At 42.3% G+C, this 17,143-nt stretch overlaps 3 protein-coding genes across 4 annotated transcripts; 1 reads left to right on the top strand and 2 right to left on the bottom strand.

Annotated features, from left to right (window-relative positions):
- The first annotated feature begins 591 nt into the window (after positions 1-591).
- LOC110532624 (V-type proton ATPase subunit S1) lies at positions 592-6,357 on the top strand. Its single transcript, XM_036988641.1, has 10 exons — positions 592-760; positions 1,024-1,150; positions 2,497-2,571; positions 2,770-2,963; positions 3,063-3,100; positions 3,225-3,310; positions 3,488-3,732; positions 4,581-4,634; positions 4,856-5,087; positions 5,298-6,357. Exons 1-10 carry the CDS (start codon positions 636-638, stop codon positions 5,511-5,513), a joined length of 1,392 nt encoding a protein of 463 aa, XP_036844536.1. The 5' UTR covers positions 592-635; the 3' UTR covers positions 5,514-6,357.
- Positions 6,358-9,287: 2,930 nt separating this feature from the next.
- LOC110532625 (transcription initiation factor TFIID subunit 8) lies at positions 9,288-15,019 on the bottom strand. Of its 2 annotated transcripts, none has more exons than XM_021616687.2 (8): positions 14,824-15,019; positions 14,413-14,572; positions 14,123-14,209; positions 13,960-14,022; positions 12,057-12,181; positions 11,774-11,921; positions 11,444-11,586; positions 9,288-10,685 (listed from the first exon to the last, which is right to left on the bottom strand). In XM_021616687.2, the coding sequence occupies exons 1-8, from the start codon at positions 14,869-14,871 to the stop codon at positions 10,545-10,547; spliced, it is 915 nt and encodes a 304-aa protein (XP_021472362.1). In that variant the 5' UTR covers positions 14,872-15,019; the 3' UTR covers positions 9,288-10,544. The 2 variants fall into 2 exon arrangements, with proteins under 2 accessions (XP_021472362.1, XP_021472361.1); XM_021616686.2 differs by having other exon boundaries at positions 14,123-14,221; positions 14,824-15,018.
- Positions 15,020-15,871: 852 nt separating this feature from the next.
- On the bottom strand, positions 15,872-16,919 carry g0s2 (G0/G1 switch 2). The gene is made up of 2 exons (XM_021616683.2): positions 16,809-16,919; positions 15,872-16,559 (listed from the first exon to the last, which is right to left on the bottom strand). The coding sequence occupies exon 2, from the start codon at positions 16,542-16,544 to the stop codon at positions 16,206-16,208; it is 339 nt and encodes a 112-aa protein (XP_021472358.1). The 5' UTR covers positions 16,545-16,559; positions 16,809-16,919; the 3' UTR covers positions 15,872-16,205.
- Between the last annotated feature and the right edge of the window lie 224 nt (positions 16,920-17,143).

Genomic DNA, 17,143 nt, shown 5'->3' with positions numbered 1-17,143 from the left:
AATGATATGCACATATTAGCAACTGAGCCTGAGTAGCAGGCAGTTTACTCTGGGCACCTTATTCATCCAAGCTACTCAATACTGCCCCCAGCCATAAGAAGTTAACAGCCTGAGTTAAATAAAGGTTTTTATTAAAACTTTATTTAACTAGTCAAGTCAGTTAAGAACACATTCTTACTTTACAATGAAGGCCTATCCCAGTCAAACCCTGCCCTAACCTGGAAGACACTGTGCCAGTTGTGCTCCGCCCTGTGGGACTCCCGATCACGGCCGGTTATGATACAGCCAAGGATCGAACCAGGGTCTGTAGTGACGTTTCTAGCACTGAGATGCAGTGCCTTTAACCACGACACCATTCGGGAGCCACATGGTGTACATATGGTGCAGTAACACACTGAAGTATAATAAGAACCATATGGTAACTGCCCTCTGGGTGACCATAATTACAACGTTTTTCAACTGGTCTTTCAGTCGAGTACCGGTTCCGTTGAATTCAACGTTGCACACCGTTCTGACATACTGAATGCAACCCAGGCTGCATAAGCAGGAAGTGTTCCACGCACATGACAGTCAGCTGATTTAATGAAATCGTTTTACCCCACGTGACTTGGACTTTACGGAAAAGCAAACTGACGATGGCAGGATCTGAGTCGTCAAGTAAAATGCGTACTAAAATGGCCTTTATTGCTCTTTTATTCGCCTTATTTTCGACTGGAAGTTGTAGCAGTCAGGTACCACTTGTAATGTGGTCCAGTGAAGGGTAAATATGTATTATTAATTTGAAAGCGAAGGGATTTTGAGCACTGTGCTAACTCTATCTATCATGCTACTGTAAGCTAACCAATCCAGCTGTATTGCATAGCTATACTCACTTTATAAGACAACGTTATAATGGTCAAAGCATTAACTCCCTTTTGGATATCATTTGGTTATTATGCACTGCTAATCATTTCCGTGTTAGTTGTTGATTTGAGTAGTTAGATGTACTGTTATTCTATCATTTTAAGATGTACATCTTTCCAGGTACACCTTACCACAGCTGGTATCTCCCGCAGCTGGTCACATAATATCTAATGTCCAGCTGATGGCCTACCTAAACTCTGCTCTGGGATCTGCCCCACACAATATGCTGCTCTTCCTACAGGACAAGGTCAGGCCTGATATTAATCATATAATTGTATTCAGTTGTACCACGTACAATTGTCTACTACTTGGCAGACACTATTTAAAGCTGTGTCACATAGTATGCAATGACCATTATATACTGTAATGTCAAAGCTGAATAGCCTACTGTGCTCTTGCTTTAGGGACCAGTAGTGCAGAGCTTGGCCAGCTACAGTATAGTAACCCACTTGTGATTCCCTGTCCTGGTGTTTCCCTCTCTGGTGTCCTGTCCTGGTGTTTCCCTCTCTGGTGTCCTGTCCTGGTGTTTCCCTCTCTGGTGTCCTGTCCTGGTGTTTCCCACTCTGGTGTCCTGTCCTGGTGTTTCCCACTCTGGTGTCCTGTCCTGGTGTTTCCCTCTCTGGTGTCCTGTCCTGGTGTTTCCCTCTCTGGTGTCCTGTCCTGGTGTTTCCCTCTCTGGTGTCCTGTCCTGGTGTTTCCCACTCTGGTGTCCTGTCCTGGTGTTTCCCACTCTGGTGTCCTGTCCTGGTGTTTCCCTCTCTGGTGTCCTGTCCTGGTGTTTCCCTCTCTGGTGTCCTGTCCTGGTGTTTCCCTCTCTGGTGTCCTGTCCTGGTGTTTCCCTCTCTGGTGTCCTGTCCTGGTGTTTCCCTCTCTGGTGTCCTGTCCTGGTGTTTCCCTCTCTGGTGTCCTGTCCTGGTGTTTCCCTCTCTGGTGTCCTGTCCTGGTGTTTCCCTCTCTGGTGTCCTGTCCTGGTGTTTCCCTCTCTGGTGTCCTGTCCTGGTGTTTCCCTCTCAGGTGTCCTGTCCTGGTGTTTCCCACTCTGGTGTTCTGTCCTGGTGTTTCTCACTCTGGTGTCCTGTCCTGGTGTTTCCCACTCTGGTGTCCTGTCCTGGTGTTTCCCACTCTGGTGTCCTGACCTGGTGTTTCCCTATCTGGTGTCCTGACCTGGTGTTTCCCTATCTGGTGTCCTGTCCTGGTGTTTCCCACTCTGGTGTCCTGTCCTGGTGTTTCCCACTCTGGTGTCCTGTCCTGGTGTTTCCCTCTCTGGTGTCCTGTCCTGGTGTTTCCCTCTCTGGTGTCCTGTCCTGGTGTTTCCCTCTCTGGTGTCCTGTCCTGGTGTTTCCCTCTCTGGTGTCCTGTCCTGGTGTTTCCCTCTCTGGTGTGACAATGCGTCTCAGCCCCACTTCCTCCTTACTTCTTCCTATTCTCAGACTGACCTGTTTCTGCAGGCTGGAATTTCAGATATGTAGTAATAATGAGACTAGCCATGTAAATGGATTTTAGCTTGTTATATTGTACTGTTTTTAATTAATCTCAAACTCTGTGAAGCAGATGACACTGACATTGTTGTTGATATATGCATTTTCTACATAGCTGAGCAAAGATGACTTCACAAGGTATGGAGGAGTTTTTGGAAACAAGCAAGACAGTGTCTTTCCTAACCTTGAGGTAAATATTCTGTCTTTTGAGGTGGGGCATGGTATTGAGATACTAATATGATCAGGGCCATAAATCATCTCAGCGTAGGAGTGGGGAATAAGATCGCATGGACAGTGGGGATCTAATCCTACATCAGCACTCCTACTTTGTGAATTTAGACCCGGATGTATGTTGACAACTCATTTTGACTCCATTTCTCTCTCCCAGTCTGCGTTACAGTCTTCGTCTTCACCGTTGGTGCTGCCTGCCCTGTCATGGCTAGGTGCTAGTGCGGTCCCAAGCCTGCTACAGGAGAAGCTGGGTGTTTCCCCACTCAGCGTAGACCCAGACACACTGGAGCATCTCCGATTCAATGCCTCAGAAAACACTCTGCTGGTTATCAACCTGCCATATTCTTCTGGGTAATACAATTAAACCAAATGTTTCTAGAGTGCAGGCTTCTGGAAAAATACTCCCAATCCCACAGTAACTTGAACATGTATTGTATACTTATGTTCCAGTGCTTACCTGTCCTGTCAGGATGTCCTGCGTAACAATGGTACGTTTAAGTTTTGGCCATTTATTGTTCTTGTCAAAACCTTGTTATTATATGTATTGGTATGTATGTATTCAAAAACTATTTCCCTGACTCAACAATGTGATATATTTTTCTCTCTCCCTAGATGAGGTCATTGGTAAGGTTCTGAGCATCATGAAAGCCCAGAGTGTGCCCTACACTGCCATTTACACTGGACTCAAGCCCTCAAGAGTAAGAAACATAAAAATATGCTTAACAAATGCTTCTAATCTACACCATGTATCAGCACTTTTTCAGAATTCACCTGACTTGAAATAAAGTGGCGTGGTGTACTTTTTGTTATGTTCTATAGATCTTCTCAATAACGCTGTAGCTGTATTTTGATTGCGTTCTCTCCTTGCTCCCTAGGTGATTGAGGAGCCGTCCTTGATTGTCCAGTCTTCTATGAGCCGTTCCTTGCTGCAGGCAGTTGTGGATGAGGTCAAACCTCCTCTGATGTTCAATTCCACCAGAGGCCCTTGCATCATGCTCTGGGCCCAGAATCTAAACGTCAGCTTTAGTGACAAGGAATGGATTGATCTCGGTCCATCGACCTTTGCTTCTGGTGGCTCTGTGAGCACGTCTGGGTCCTTCTGTAATGAAACCAACTCACAGTGAGCCTGATACTCTCTTTTTACTATGACATGCCACTTTTTGCTATGTATTACAGTATAGCAGCAGTATTATAACGTCATCAATACTACAGTATAGTGACATCATTGATACTGCAGTATAGTAACATCATTGATACTACAGTTTAGTATCAGTATAGTAACATCATTGATACTGCAGTATAGTAGCAGTATAGTGACATCATTGCTACTACAGTATAGTAGCAGTATAGTGACATCCTTGATACCACAGTATAGTGACATCATTGATACTACAGTTTTACTAGCAGTATAGTAACATCATTGATACTACAGCATAGTAACATAATTGATACTACAGCATAGTAACATCATTGATACTGCAGTATAGTAGTAACATTGATACTACAGCATAGTAACATCATTGATACTGCAGCATAGTGACATAATTGATACTACAGTATAGTATCAGTATAGTAACACCATTGATACTGCGGTATAGTAACATCCTTGATACTGCAGTATAGTAGCAGTATAGTAACACCATTGATACTGCAGTATAGTGACATGGTTGATACTGCAGTATAGTGACATGGTTGATACTACAGTATAGTAACATCATTGGTACTACAGTATAGTAGCAGAATAGTAACATTGATACTGCAATATAGTAACATTGATACTGCAATATAGTAACATCATTGATACTACAGTATTGTAGCAGTATAATAACATCATTGATTAGTTGCCTTATGTTACATGTGTTGCATATTTTAGCACTATCAAATTACCCAGTTGTGTGTTGACCGCAATAGGGAATCAGAGCTCAGTGGTGGAGGATTTGGATATGAATCCTATTTTGTTTTTCTCAGGCTTGTCCTTGATTATGGGAGTTCTGTTTCACCTTACAATCCCTTCCGTCTCATGTAAGTATATAATGTTAACATTTAAAATAGTTTTTGTATTAATGAGATGCAAGTCAAATATCATAGCAGCTTATACCAAAAAAGTGCACACCATCTGTTCCTATGACACCACCTGTCTCCTCTACCTTCTTTATTTATATTTTCAATGCATGAACAGTTAATTCCTGGACCTTCCCATTCCTATGTCAAGTGTGAGGTTACTAGAGTCTTATCATTTCCAGCTTCTCCATGAGCCAGCGGCGCTATCCTGTGTCTGCACGGAACTGGTTCACCCTGGACACTGTGGAATTGGTATTCAACACCCTAACAGCCACCTACAATGGCAGCCACGGAATCTATGCCCCGGCAGAGTACTCTTTCCACTGCCAAAATGTCAACAACTTCCGCAATGCACTTCTAGTGCCCCGCGCTCAGAATGCCACCCAGTGGAGAATCCTCTTCACTGACTTCCAGGTACGATTGCTTGAATTTCAGCCACGCAAAGAGCCTTTCAATAATCAGGGTTTAACTTCTAGAGGGTTTTGAACTTTTTAGAACAAAAAAGTTTATATTTTTTATGTATCCTTTATTTACCCAGGGAAGTCACATTGAGCTTGACATATATTTTTCAAGTGAGCCCCTGCTCCACTGTTAATAATTTTGCCGGCATCTGTTTCCATCTAGATCCAAGGCTTCAGCATACTGAATGGGACAACAGATTTCTCCTATGCCAGTGACTGTGCTGGCTTCTTCACACCAGGGATCTGGATGGGCCTGATCACCTCTCTGCTGATGCTGTTGATCCTCACCTACGGCCTGCACATGATCATGCAGCTACGCTCCATGGACCGCTTTGACGACCCTAAAGGCCCCTCCATCTCAGTGCCTCAGTCGGAGTAATGAAGACGAGACAATGCCCCCTAGACTGCTCCCAGACCTGTTCGTGCTGTCTTTCCTATTGTCATGTGACAATGTTCCCTCCACTTTGATTTGTTCAATAAATTCTATTGTCAGTTGCTTTAGCCACCTCCCCGTTCTGATTACCAGTTCAGCCATCCCATCCCCTTAGCCTTTATTCTGTTTGTATTACACAAACAGTCATTTAACAGATGCTATTGTCCAGAGCGACTAACAGGAGCAATTAGGGTTAAGTGCCTTGCTCAAGGGCACAGACAGATTTTTCGCCTAGTTGGCTCTGGGATTTGAACCAGCTAACTTTCGGTTACTGGTGCAACACTCTTAACCTCGAGGCTGGCTACCTGCCACCCAAGGGCACGCCCAAGGGCGTTCCTTTACCTCTCTTCATTTGCCCAAAGAACTGTATAATGTACTGTAAATGCCTCCCTTTTCCCTTGATACCTAATCAGCTCACGCATGTGCCAATAAAAGGGGTTTGTTTGTACAGGAAAGCTTTTGATGCCAAATCAGTGACTGAAATATGATTGCAGCATTTTGTGGGACTGATTTTGGTTATTTCGCTTGCATTGTAAGTTTCTCAGCTGTATAATTTAAAGACTAATGCAAGAATTGCCTGTAAATATTAAGTTTAATTTATGTGTGCAGACTTGACATTTGTGGGCATTTGAGAATGCCTACCCTACATTTTGCTGTTGGAAATGCATAGTAGGACGAAATGTGAGAAAAGAATGCTCTGCAAATTATGCTTTGTTTCAAAAGACCGTTTTACTCAATGCTGGCATTTTTTCATTGACATCTGTGAAATTGAAATAAAATGTCAAAACTATCAGTGACCCTCATGCCTCTATACATACAAAATAGTGCTAAAATCCAAGGCTTTGCCATTTGTATCTTGACAGTGCATTTGGCAGCGATTACAGCCTCAAGTCTTCTTGGGTATAACGCTACAAGCTTGTATTTGGGGAGTTTCTCCCATCCTTTACAGATCTGCTCAAACTGTCAGATTAGATGGGGAGTGTCACTGCGCAGCTATTTTCAGGTCTCTCCAGAGATGTTCGATCGGGTTAAAGTCCGGGCTCTGGCTGAGCCACTCAAAGACATTCAGAGACTTGTCCTGAAGTCACTCCTGCGTTGTCTTGGCTGTGTGCTTAGGGTCGTTGTCCTGCTGGAAGGTGAACCTTTGCCCGAGTCTGAGGTCCTTAGCGCTCTGGAGTAGGTTTTCACCAAGGATCTCTCTATGTACTTTGCTCCATTCATCTTTCCCTCGATCCTGACTAGTCTCCCAGTCCCTGGGCGGCCATCTCCAGGAAGTCTTGGTGGTTCCAAACATCTTCCATTTAAGAATGATGGAGGTCACTGTTCTTGAGGACCTTCAAATGTAGCAGAAATGTTTTGGTACCCTTCCCCAGATGTGTGCTTCGACACAATCCAATCAAGTTGCAGAAGAATCTCAAGGATGATCAATGGAAACAGGATGCACCTAAGCTCAATTTCACGTCTCATAGCAAAGGGTATGAACACTTACAGTGCCTTGCGAAAGTATTCGGCCCCCTTGAACTTTGCGACCTTTTGCCACATTTCAGGCTTCAAACATAAAGATATAAAACTGTATTTTTTTGTGAAGAATCAACAACAAGTGGGACACAATCATGAAGTGGAACGACATTTATTGGATATTTCAAACTTTAACAAATCAAAAACTAAAAAATTGTGCGTGCAAAATTATTCAGCCCCTTTACTTTCAGTGCAGCAAACTCTCTCCAGAAGTTCAGTGAGGATCTCTGAATGATCCAATGTTGACCTAAATGACTAATGAGGATAAATACAATCCACCTGTGTGTAATCAAGTCTCCGTATAATGCACCTGCACTGTGATAGTCTCAGAGGTCCGTTAAAAGCGCAGAGAGCATCATGAAGAACAAGGAACACACCAGGCAGGGCCGAGATACTGTTGTGAAGAAGTTTAAAGCCGGATTTGGATACAAAAAGATTTCCCAAGCTTTAAACATCCCAAGGAGCACTGTGCAAGCGATAATATTGAAATGGAAGGAGTATCAGACCACTGCAAATCTACCAAGACCTGGCCGTCCCTCTAAACTTTCAGCTCATACAAGGAGAAGACTGATCAGAGATGCAGCCAAGAGGCCCATGATCACTCTGGATGAACTGCAGAGATCTACAGCTGAGGTGGGAGACTCTGTCCATAGGACAACAATCAGTGGTGGTGGCAGCATCATGGTTTGGGCCTGCTTTTCTTCAGCAGGGACAGGGAAGATGGTTAAAATTGATGGGAAGATGGATGGAGCCAAATACAGGACCATTCTGGAAGAAAACCTGATGGAGTCTGCAAAAGACCTGAGACTGGGACGAAGATTTGTCTTCCAACAAGACAATGATCCAAAACATAAAGCAAAATCTACAATGGAATGGTTCAAAAATAAACATATCCAGGTGTTAGAATGGCCAAGTCAAAGTCCAGACCTGAATCCAATCGAGAATCTGTGGAAAGAACTGAAAACTGCTGTTCACAAATGCTCTCCATCCAACCTCACTGAGCTCGAGCTGTTTTGCAAGGAGGAATGGGAAACAATTTCAGTCTCTCGATGTGCAAAACTGATAGAGACATACCCCAAGCGACTTACAGCTGTAATCGCAGCAAACGGTGGCGCTACAAAGTATTAACTTAAGGGGGCTGAATAATTTTGCACGCCCAATTGTTCAGTTTTTGATTTGTTAAAAAAGTTTGAAATATCCGATAAATGTCGTTCCACTTCATGATTGTGTCCCACTTGTTGTTGATTCTTCACAAAAAAATACAGTATTATATCTTTATGTTTGAAGCCTGAAATGTGGCAAAAGGTCGCAAAGTTCAAGGGGGCCGAATACTTTCGCAAGGCACTGTACGTAGATAAGGTATCAATTTTTTTCCTTCAATAAAATCTAAAAATCTGTTTTTGCTTTGTCATTATTTGGGGTATTGTGTGTAGATTGATGAGGAAAACTATTTTATCAATTTTAGAATAATACTTAATACTTGCCAAATGCACTTTTGTAAAATATTGGCCTCTTACACTATCCTTAAAATCCCACACCCTGCTTAATGTTTGGACAGTGTGGCCCGTTTGTCTCCCAAAAAAAAAAACATTTTTGATTGTCATTATATACAGGAATATTGCATTATGGTCACAATTAAATTGCAATATAAACACAAGTTAATTCTCGTTCATTGAACGTGGAGAACAGAGCAGCCAATCGTGTCAACATGAAGTTCCCAGGCAAGAATTTGCATAATTTACGTGCATCCATTCACCTGGTTACCATTGTTACCCGATAAGAAGGTAAACAAAAGACAGAAACAAGGCAGCGCAGGGTGAAGGGACAATTATTAGCATCAGTCCACATTGCATGTCGCAGTGATTATCTATTTGCATCAATAAAAATGTCGGAGCTTATCACTTAATTTATGGCTCCCCTGCGAAGCGTCGCATTAGGCAGCGACCAAGAGCGGAAGCCATTTCCGACCTGTGCACTGTGCACCTAACCGGCTGGGCAACGACCTGTCATTTCAGGGAGCCCCACACCTGGCCCCAGCTGCTATGATAATCATGTTGTGAGTTTCTCAATCCTATACTGTCATGTTCTTTCAACAACCCTCTATCCACTATACCTGTTACACTGTTGTTTTCAAATAAACCAATTTGGTTGTTTTCAGCATTGTAATACCTAATGCATTGCAGAAGCTACTCAAACTGCCAGTTAAAATAATACAAAATACATTTTATTGTGAAGCGTTTCATGTTGGTCATTGTCCCATCAAGTTGCTACCATTCTGTATGATGTACAGAAGAGACCTGAGAGTGATGCAGATTGTAACCTCTACTTTCCGTACATTTTCAGGTCTCTGAATACCCTTATGTGTTTTCTTCCCACCACCCAGATAATCACTCCTTCCCCTCGGAAGTATCAGCAGGACAGAACCTGGTGTAAAGTACCCTCTTGGCAGAACCCCCTTCAACTACACCACAAATAGGTTCAGGACCAAGCCTGTTACAGCTGACTCCAACCCAGGGTGAGTGTGTGGTTATTGGCAATGGCACTCTCCAAACTGTCCATGATAGGAAAACACTGATTATCTATTGTATAAATGCATTGCATGTATCAACCTTCAAATAGATTGACCACTAACAGCTGTTTTTCATGATGCAGCCCCGGGGCATATGCTCATGATACTACTCAGAGCCGGAAGGTGTTTTGGCCTATGAACTTTGGCTCCTCAGACTGGGGTAGACTGCCCCCGACTCAAGAGGAAAGCCTTGAGGACAGAGGTGTGTTATTTTACTTTGCATTACTATACAAAGTAATACAGAGATTCTTGTAAATGTATCTTCAGCAATAACATCTAATGCCATTGCATGTTTGTCTTACATAGCTGCTTTGTGACAAGGACTTTGCCAAGCAAAGGACATATCTACAGTTGTTGTACTCCTGACTCTGCAGGGGGTCAACCTGATACAAGCATAAATAAAGTGTTTTTATATATCCGCTTTAATCTAGATATTCACCATTCTCTCCAGGTATACAAAGTAGACAAAGTTGCCGGATTTTTGTCCTTGTGTATTTGGTGATTGGCTAAAATGTATCATTTGGGTAAATTAAAGGTTTTCATGTTAAAATACAAATCAAAACATTGATTTCCTACTCATTATTTATCAATGACTGAACTCATAATTTGGAAATGTTACATATTTTCTTTCACGACAGAACCACTCCACAAATCTGAAGGAAAAAAAATGAATAGCAAAATGTTTGTTTTCTCATGAATGTAACTAGTGAAGAAAGTCATATTGAGCAGTATTTGCCCTGTAGAAAGTTCAGGTGAGAGTCCCTCACTCCAGATGTCCACGTGGGTCCACTTCTCACAGAGGCACAGAACCGTTAACTGCTTCTTACAATTGACCCTTTGTTGTGTCTGACAGATAGAAGTCCGAATTAGTAGCTAAGTGTAGTAAACGTTCACTTCTTCCTCCTCACTTTGGGTTTCTTGACCGGCCTCAGGTATGGATTGTCAATCATGTTTTCTTCACTGGCCTTCACTGAGGGAACCACACCCCCAGGGGGCAGCATGGAATTCTCCTTATCAGCTCCAGGATCATCCTAAATTTTAATAAAGGTATAGATGAGGAAAATGAACATAATTTAAAAAATATAAACTAATTATTAACTAGCCTTGCCATGGACTCCATATTAGAGATGGATACTAACAGTGTCATCCCAATAAGGATGTAGCAATCAACACCAGCTACAGTTGAATATACATTGTGTATACCAAACATTAGGAACACCTTTCTAATATTGAGTTGCACCCCCCCACCCCTTTTGCCTTTAGAGCAGCTTTAATTCATTGGAGGTTTCAAAAGCGTTCCACAGGGATAATGACCAATGTTGACTACAATGCTTCTCACAGTTGTGACAAGTTGGCTGGATGTCCTTTGGGTGGTGGACCACTCGATACACTCGGGAAACTGTTGAGCATGAAAAACCCGGCAGCGTTGCAGTTCTTGACACAAACTGGTACACCTGGCACCTACTACCATACCCCATTCAAAGGCACTTAAATCTTGCCCATTCACCCTCTGAATGGCATACATACACAATCCATGTCTCAAAGCTTAAACATCCTTCTTTAACCGGTCTCCACCCCTTCATCTACACGGATTGAAGTGGTTTTAACAAGTGACATCAATAAGGAATCATAGCTTTTTCCTGGATTCACCTGGGCAGTCTGTCAGGGAAAGCAGGTGTTCCTTGGTTTTCCTCATGAAAGGTTAATTCTGTATAGGCGTAACCACATTGAACTGCAGATAATATAACTCTGGGTTAAATATTTCCCTTGGCCCTTGTTCCCGACTCACATTGAGGTTGTTGCCTGGCGTGTTCTCGCTGTCGGTCTGGTCATCCTGTTCAGAGGAGTCCGTCTCCTCCAAAGTCTGCAGCTCCAGTTCTGAAGGCAGTAGGGCACTGAGATACGGGATGGAGCTGGGCCGCGCTGCGATCACTGGCAATCACAATAACAAAGGCACAAGTTATATTACCAATGCAAACACAGGCACATAACACTGTCTGTATTAAGAAATGAGATTAGTGGGAACTCAAAACTTTTTTTTACAGATTGAGAAAGAATGAAGGGAAACATATAACAGAAATAGAATCACGTGTGACCACAACGACGAGCGCGCACTCACAAGGAAAGGCAGTGATGTCATCCTTGAAAAGGCTCTGTGTTTCTCCGGTCTTGGCCATGAAGCGTGTGAGAGCTCGCTCCACGTCTCTCCTCTGAGAGGCTGCCTTCTCTCGCACCACCTGGTAATCTGACACAGGCTCCCGAAACGTCTGTGACAGAAAGACAACAGGGAGGAAACTCACTCATCTTTCAAATCTTTTCACTAGACTACTGGAAAAAGTGTAAAAGCGTATTAATACTAAGATGTTTCTGGCTGGGAAAACTAAGAAGTGTGGTTAACTCACTGGAGTTTTGATGTAGGTGTGGGGATCAGGGAACTCAGGGAAGTGGCTGGGTATGTGGGAGGGATGAGTGCGTTTCTGTCCAGCGATCAAGGCCTTCGGGATCACAGGAGCATTTGTTACTGGAGCTGAAAAATACACACAAATTGTCAGGTAGGCAACTAGGCATCACAATTACTTTCATTCTAGGACCAGTCACTAGTGCTCTATAGTGTTATTGTGTTCTGTGCTCAGTTCTAGTCCAAGGGTGTTCACAGTCTTCTTTAAATAACTGATCTCAGTCCTCTTAAAGTTAACTTTTAAAGCACCAGCACAGCTGTTGTTACAACGGTGCTGAAGAACGACAAAACTATTGGAACACAATAAAGAGAAAAACGGAGACGATTACACACTACAACCAAAGAAAGGTCCTGTGTAGCTCATGTGGTAGAGTATGGCGCTTGCAACGCCAGGGTTGTAGGTTCAATTCCCACGGGGGACCAGTACAAAAATGTATGCACTCACTACTGTAAGTCGCTCTGGATAAGAGCGTCTGCTAAATTACAAAAAAGGTATGTCAAGCAAAAGTTACAAAAATGATGTCAACAGTTAGGACAAGGGATAACAACTAAATCAAATCAAAGTTTATTTGTCACGTGCACCGAATACAACAATGCTTACTTACAGGCTCTAACCAATAGTGCAAAAAAGGTATTAGGTGAACAATAGGTAAGTAAAGAAATAAAACGACAGTAAAAAGACAGTGAAAAATAACAGTAGCGAGGCTATATACAGACACCGGTTAGTCAGGCTGATTGAGTTAGTATTTACATGTAAATATGGTAAAGTGACTATGCATATATGATGAATAGAGGGTAGCAGTAGCGTAAAAGAGGGGTGGGTAGTGGTAGTGGTGGTGGCAGATGTGTTGCTACCTATTAAAGTCTCCGGCCACTAGGGGTGAGTGGTTTCCAGTTTGCTTATTTCCTTATACAGCTGACTGAGTGCTGTCTTAGTGCCAGCATGTCTGTGGTGGTAACTAAACAGCCACGAAAAATATAGCTGAAAGATCTCTAGGTAAGTAGTGTGGCCTGCAATTTATCACAATATACTCTACTTCAGGTGAGCAAAATCTAGAGAATTCCTTAGATTTCCTGCACCAGCTGTTGTTTACAAATATGCACAGCCCGCCCCCCCTCGTCTTACCGGAGTTACAAATAACACAAAAAAATAATCACATAATAGCACAATTGGTTGGGCGCCCGTAAAACTGCTGTAATTTCTTCCGTCGCCATGTTAGGAATCTAACTTTTGCCATTGCATAGAAATGCACACAATATAAGCACGAGTTGACAATAATTGACTATTTGACTGCTGTCATATCATACATTCATTATAATGCTATTATTGCTTGTGTCGAGTGTCACTATTTATTTAAGGCCACTTGGCACTTATAATGGTGTTTAAGCTACTGATGTTTTCACCGCATGTATTTTGACTGTGCGTTCTGGTGTTTGGGGTATTTTTTGGGCGTTATAAAAATAAACTTACTGTGTTCCAACACATATGCTTTCTGTTTCATAGTTGTAACAATGGCACTCCATGAATAACATGAAGTGAACACTTATTTTCTATTTTTTTCACATATCGTATTCTAATGTTTTTTTATTTATTTTTTATTCAACTAGGCAAGTCAGTTAACAATAAACTCTTATTAACAATGACGGCCTACCCCCCCGGCCAAACCCTCCTCTAACCCGGAAGACGCTCGGCCAATTGTGTGCCACCCTAAGGGAATCCCAATCACTGCCGGTTGTGACACAGCCTGGGAACGAACCAGGGTCAGTAGCGACGGCTCTAGCACTGAAGTTCCTTAGACCGCTGCACCACTCGAGAGGCCTCTCTCTAACAGTAAAGACATACTCACGGGCAGTTATAACCATCCTCTGTGATCTCTTGGCATACACTGGCAAAGTGTTCACATTGAAACCTGTGGTGATACATGAGAGATAAGTTGATGAAGGCAAATTAAATAGAGATTTCATTTTCAAGCTGCAATTCTTTAGCATCTTTCCTGAAGTTAAACTCACCCATTTCAATGAGTGTGACCACAGTGTCAGAAAGGGTGGGCGTGATTCTGGCTGTGTGTTCACAGTACGCCTTGGCACAACGTCCCACTTCAGATATGTCTCAAAAAGCATAGGGAATAGACACAAATTAATGGTCAGTAATACAGACATTTGTGATTATTTCTTAAAAATCCTAGTCACTTGACATGGTTTGTTGTTTAATTCAAGCCAGCAAAGGGTTATTGTTAGTTTAATCCCAAACTGAAAACATGTATAACATTTTCAATAACAACAAAACAATGGTTGCATACAGCTCTGGATCATCTCAGTGAGTGATTCCACGGCCGCCTTCTCTGCGCTTTCGAACCCACACTCTGTCAGCAGCGAGCTCACCACCACTTGGAGGGTGCGACGCCGGGCAAGCTGGTAGTTCTCTGCCGGACTGGACGTAGCTTTACCACCCCCTGAACGCTGTAAAACAAACATGTGGTGGGTGAGAAAACCCTTTCACTCAGGGATAGCAAACTACAATAGTCAGCATTGTTGACGTCAACGCCAGGTTATAAAACAGCAAGTCAGCCACCTACAACATTCGTTTAAACGTAACGTTAGCTAGTGAATGACTTTCATTTGATGAGCCCCCCCCCAAAAAAATTATAGCGTCTCTTAATTTGCTAGTTAGCTAACGGCGTTACATAGCTATGACAAAATATTTTATTTACCCCTACTACAGCACTGAATCCACCCGCCATCACCGCAGGGTCTGCCATCTGCACGGTATATGGGGATTATTTGCTATCAAAAAGCTACAGTTACACAAAGTTACGCCTTTCTGACTAACTAATAAATTATCTAGCTAACGTTACTGTAGCTAGGTAGGTACAGCCAGAAAAACAACATTGACGTAATTTCCGGCAGGACAGGCAGTTTCTGCTTATAAAATAGATTTGCTGCCACCTACTGCATGAACTGTCTAAAAGCAATTATAAACTGGGTGGTTCTAGCCCTGAATGTTGACTGGCAGCCGTGGTGTATCACGCGTATGACAAAACATTTATTTTTACTGCTCTAATTACGTTGGTCACCAGTTTATAATAGCATTTAGTCACCTCTGGGGTTGTGACATATTGTCAATATACCACGACTAAGGGCTCTGTCCAGGCAATCCGCGTTGCGTCGTGCGTAAGAAAAGCCCTCTTATTGGCCATATACTACACCTCCTTCAGCGTTCCTGTCCCTTTTCAAAATGTGTGTCCTCTCTGAAACCTATAGTATATAAACATTGGATTGCTGATGCTATGTATTGGCCAATGATAGGCTTTGAAGCCACTGACCTCCATATTTGTACACCTCAGAAGGAGCAGTCCTTCAATGGAATGGGTGGAATTTTACAATATTTAAATTAAATGTTTCAAGGACAGAATGACATGTTTTTATGTATTTCTTTCTTGTAGTGGGAACAGTAACATTGGACCTCTAAAATGTTTTACCTTAAGATTTTTTAAATATTTTTATTTATTTATGTTCAGTTTAAATAAGTATGCATGAAGGTGTCTGTAATAGAATATACTTGGCAAAAATGAATGTAGACATTTATAAATGCATTTCTATTACTTTTTTACACTAGTGGAGGAGTACAAAAATGCCTGCGCAGTGGCCTTAAAACAGAGCCCCCTGTCAGTCATCTAGGGTATATATATACATTATTGGACAGGTTACCTTAGGTTACTCAAAACACTGTTTGACATGAAACACATCATGACCCAGTGGTAACATAAAATAGGTTTATTAGGTCGCCAAAAGAAAATACAAATTCTCAATCAGTCATAAAGCTTCTGCTGCCCAGCAGCCAGTCATAACTGTAGCCTGTTGTTGCATCGGTCCATCCATCCATCCATCCATCCATCCAGTCTCTTCTCTTCTCATTGCTAATACGTCAAGGTGTCCCTAAACATGGCCAAATTATCATGATAAAATCACCAAGTGCAATCCCTTTTGATTGCCAGGTGGATTTAGCTTATTTCACAACATTTTGTGTTCTACGTGTTGGTTTCATTAGTGTGTGTAGAGTTCAATCAACATGAGAAGGAGTTGCAGTGCATCTTCAACAGGCATGTGACCTGATAGACGCCCTCCTCTGACGACTTTCCAGTGGCTTCTTAGCATCAATCTCTGTTTGCAACTCATCCACAACATCAGGCTCGTCAGTGATTATCTCTGGCTCCAGCATTTGCCTCTTCTTCTCCTCTGTGATCAGCTTGATCATTTCTTCGTCTAATGGCTCCTGATCACAAAATGGCATGCAGACCGTTTCCACCAGCCCACCGACCACTCCAAACAATGCCAGGGTAGAACCCAGCAGGTACACCTTCATCATGCCCCGACTGGGCCTCTGGCTCAGGATCTCTTTAGCGAAAGGAATGATCTCGTTCATAGTCTCCATTGTCTTAAGTTGAGTCTATGGAGAAAAAAATTACATTTAATAATTAATAGGCTATTCAATGGCTCTGCAAAGAAAAAATAACTAATTTGCTAAATGATTAGTAATGACCACCGATCCTTTTATGATCATCATAATGCATTAAGTAATATATCAGTGAAAATATATCAAATAATATTCTGACCATGTAGATTTCACTGTATAATTCTAAATTAGATTGAATGAAGAGTCCACAGAAAAGAGCAGAAAATATTTTTATATACTTACTTGTATAGGAACCTGTTAAATGATTTCCTAAGATTTCGTGTTAGTTCGAGCATCCACAAACGAAGATGCAATGAGATGTGCTGGGTTTTATACACAATGGGATCCATGTCAACTCCCACATAGTGTCAAATGATGAATATTCATGACGATGGGTGTTTAGAGCAAGTGCAGTGGTGGAGGCAACTGCTTTGAGGCAATGTCTTCAATGTCTGGTGCAATTGGCATTTGTCCAGTGATGTTTTAGAAACAGCCAGGAGTGGGTACAAAGGCAAGGTCATCGAAAACCTCCATCTTGCCAAAATATATTGTGCAAGTAATATCACGTGAGTCACATG

This window comes from Oncorhynchus mykiss, chromosome 9 (assembly GCF_013265735.2).
Source record: "Oncorhynchus mykiss isolate Arlee chromosome 9, USDA_OmykA_1.1, whole genome shotgun sequence".
In the NCBI taxonomy this organism is placed as follows: Eukaryota; Metazoa; Chordata; class Actinopteri; order Salmoniformes; family Salmonidae; genus Oncorhynchus; species Oncorhynchus mykiss.
This window is presented reverse-complemented; position numbering and strand designations above follow the sequence as displayed.

Bases quoted from the DNA above. Each gene is read 5' to 3' on its own strand.
- g0s2 (XM_021616683.2), bottom strand. From the start codon at position 16,544: ATGGAGACTATGAACGAGATCATTCCTTTCGCTAAAGAGATCCTGAGC.
- LOC110532625 (XM_021616686.2), bottom strand. From the start codon at position 14,871: ATGGCAGACCCTGCGGTGATGGCGGGTGGATTCAGTGCTGTAGTAGGG. The intron at 14,573-14,823 runs GTAAATAAAATA...TTTGTTTTACAG, and splicing joins GATTCAGTGCTGTAGTAGGG to CGTTCAGGGGGTGGTAAAGC. The intron at 12,182-13,959 runs GTGAGTATGTCT...TGTATTTTTCAG, and splicing joins GAGGATGGTTATAACTGCCC to CTCCAGTAACAAATGCTCCT.
- LOC110532624 (XM_036988641.1), top strand. From the start codon at position 636: ATGGCAGGATCTGAGTCGTCAAGTAAAATGCGTACTAAAATGGCCTTT. The intron at 1,151-2,496 runs GTCAGGCCTGAT...TTTTCTACATAG, and splicing joins TGCTCTTCCTACAGGACAAG to CTGAGCAAAGATGACTTCAC. The intron at 5,088-5,297 runs GTACGATTGCTT...GTTTCCATCTAG, and splicing joins TCCTCTTCACTGACTTCCAG to ATCCAAGGCTTCAGCATACT.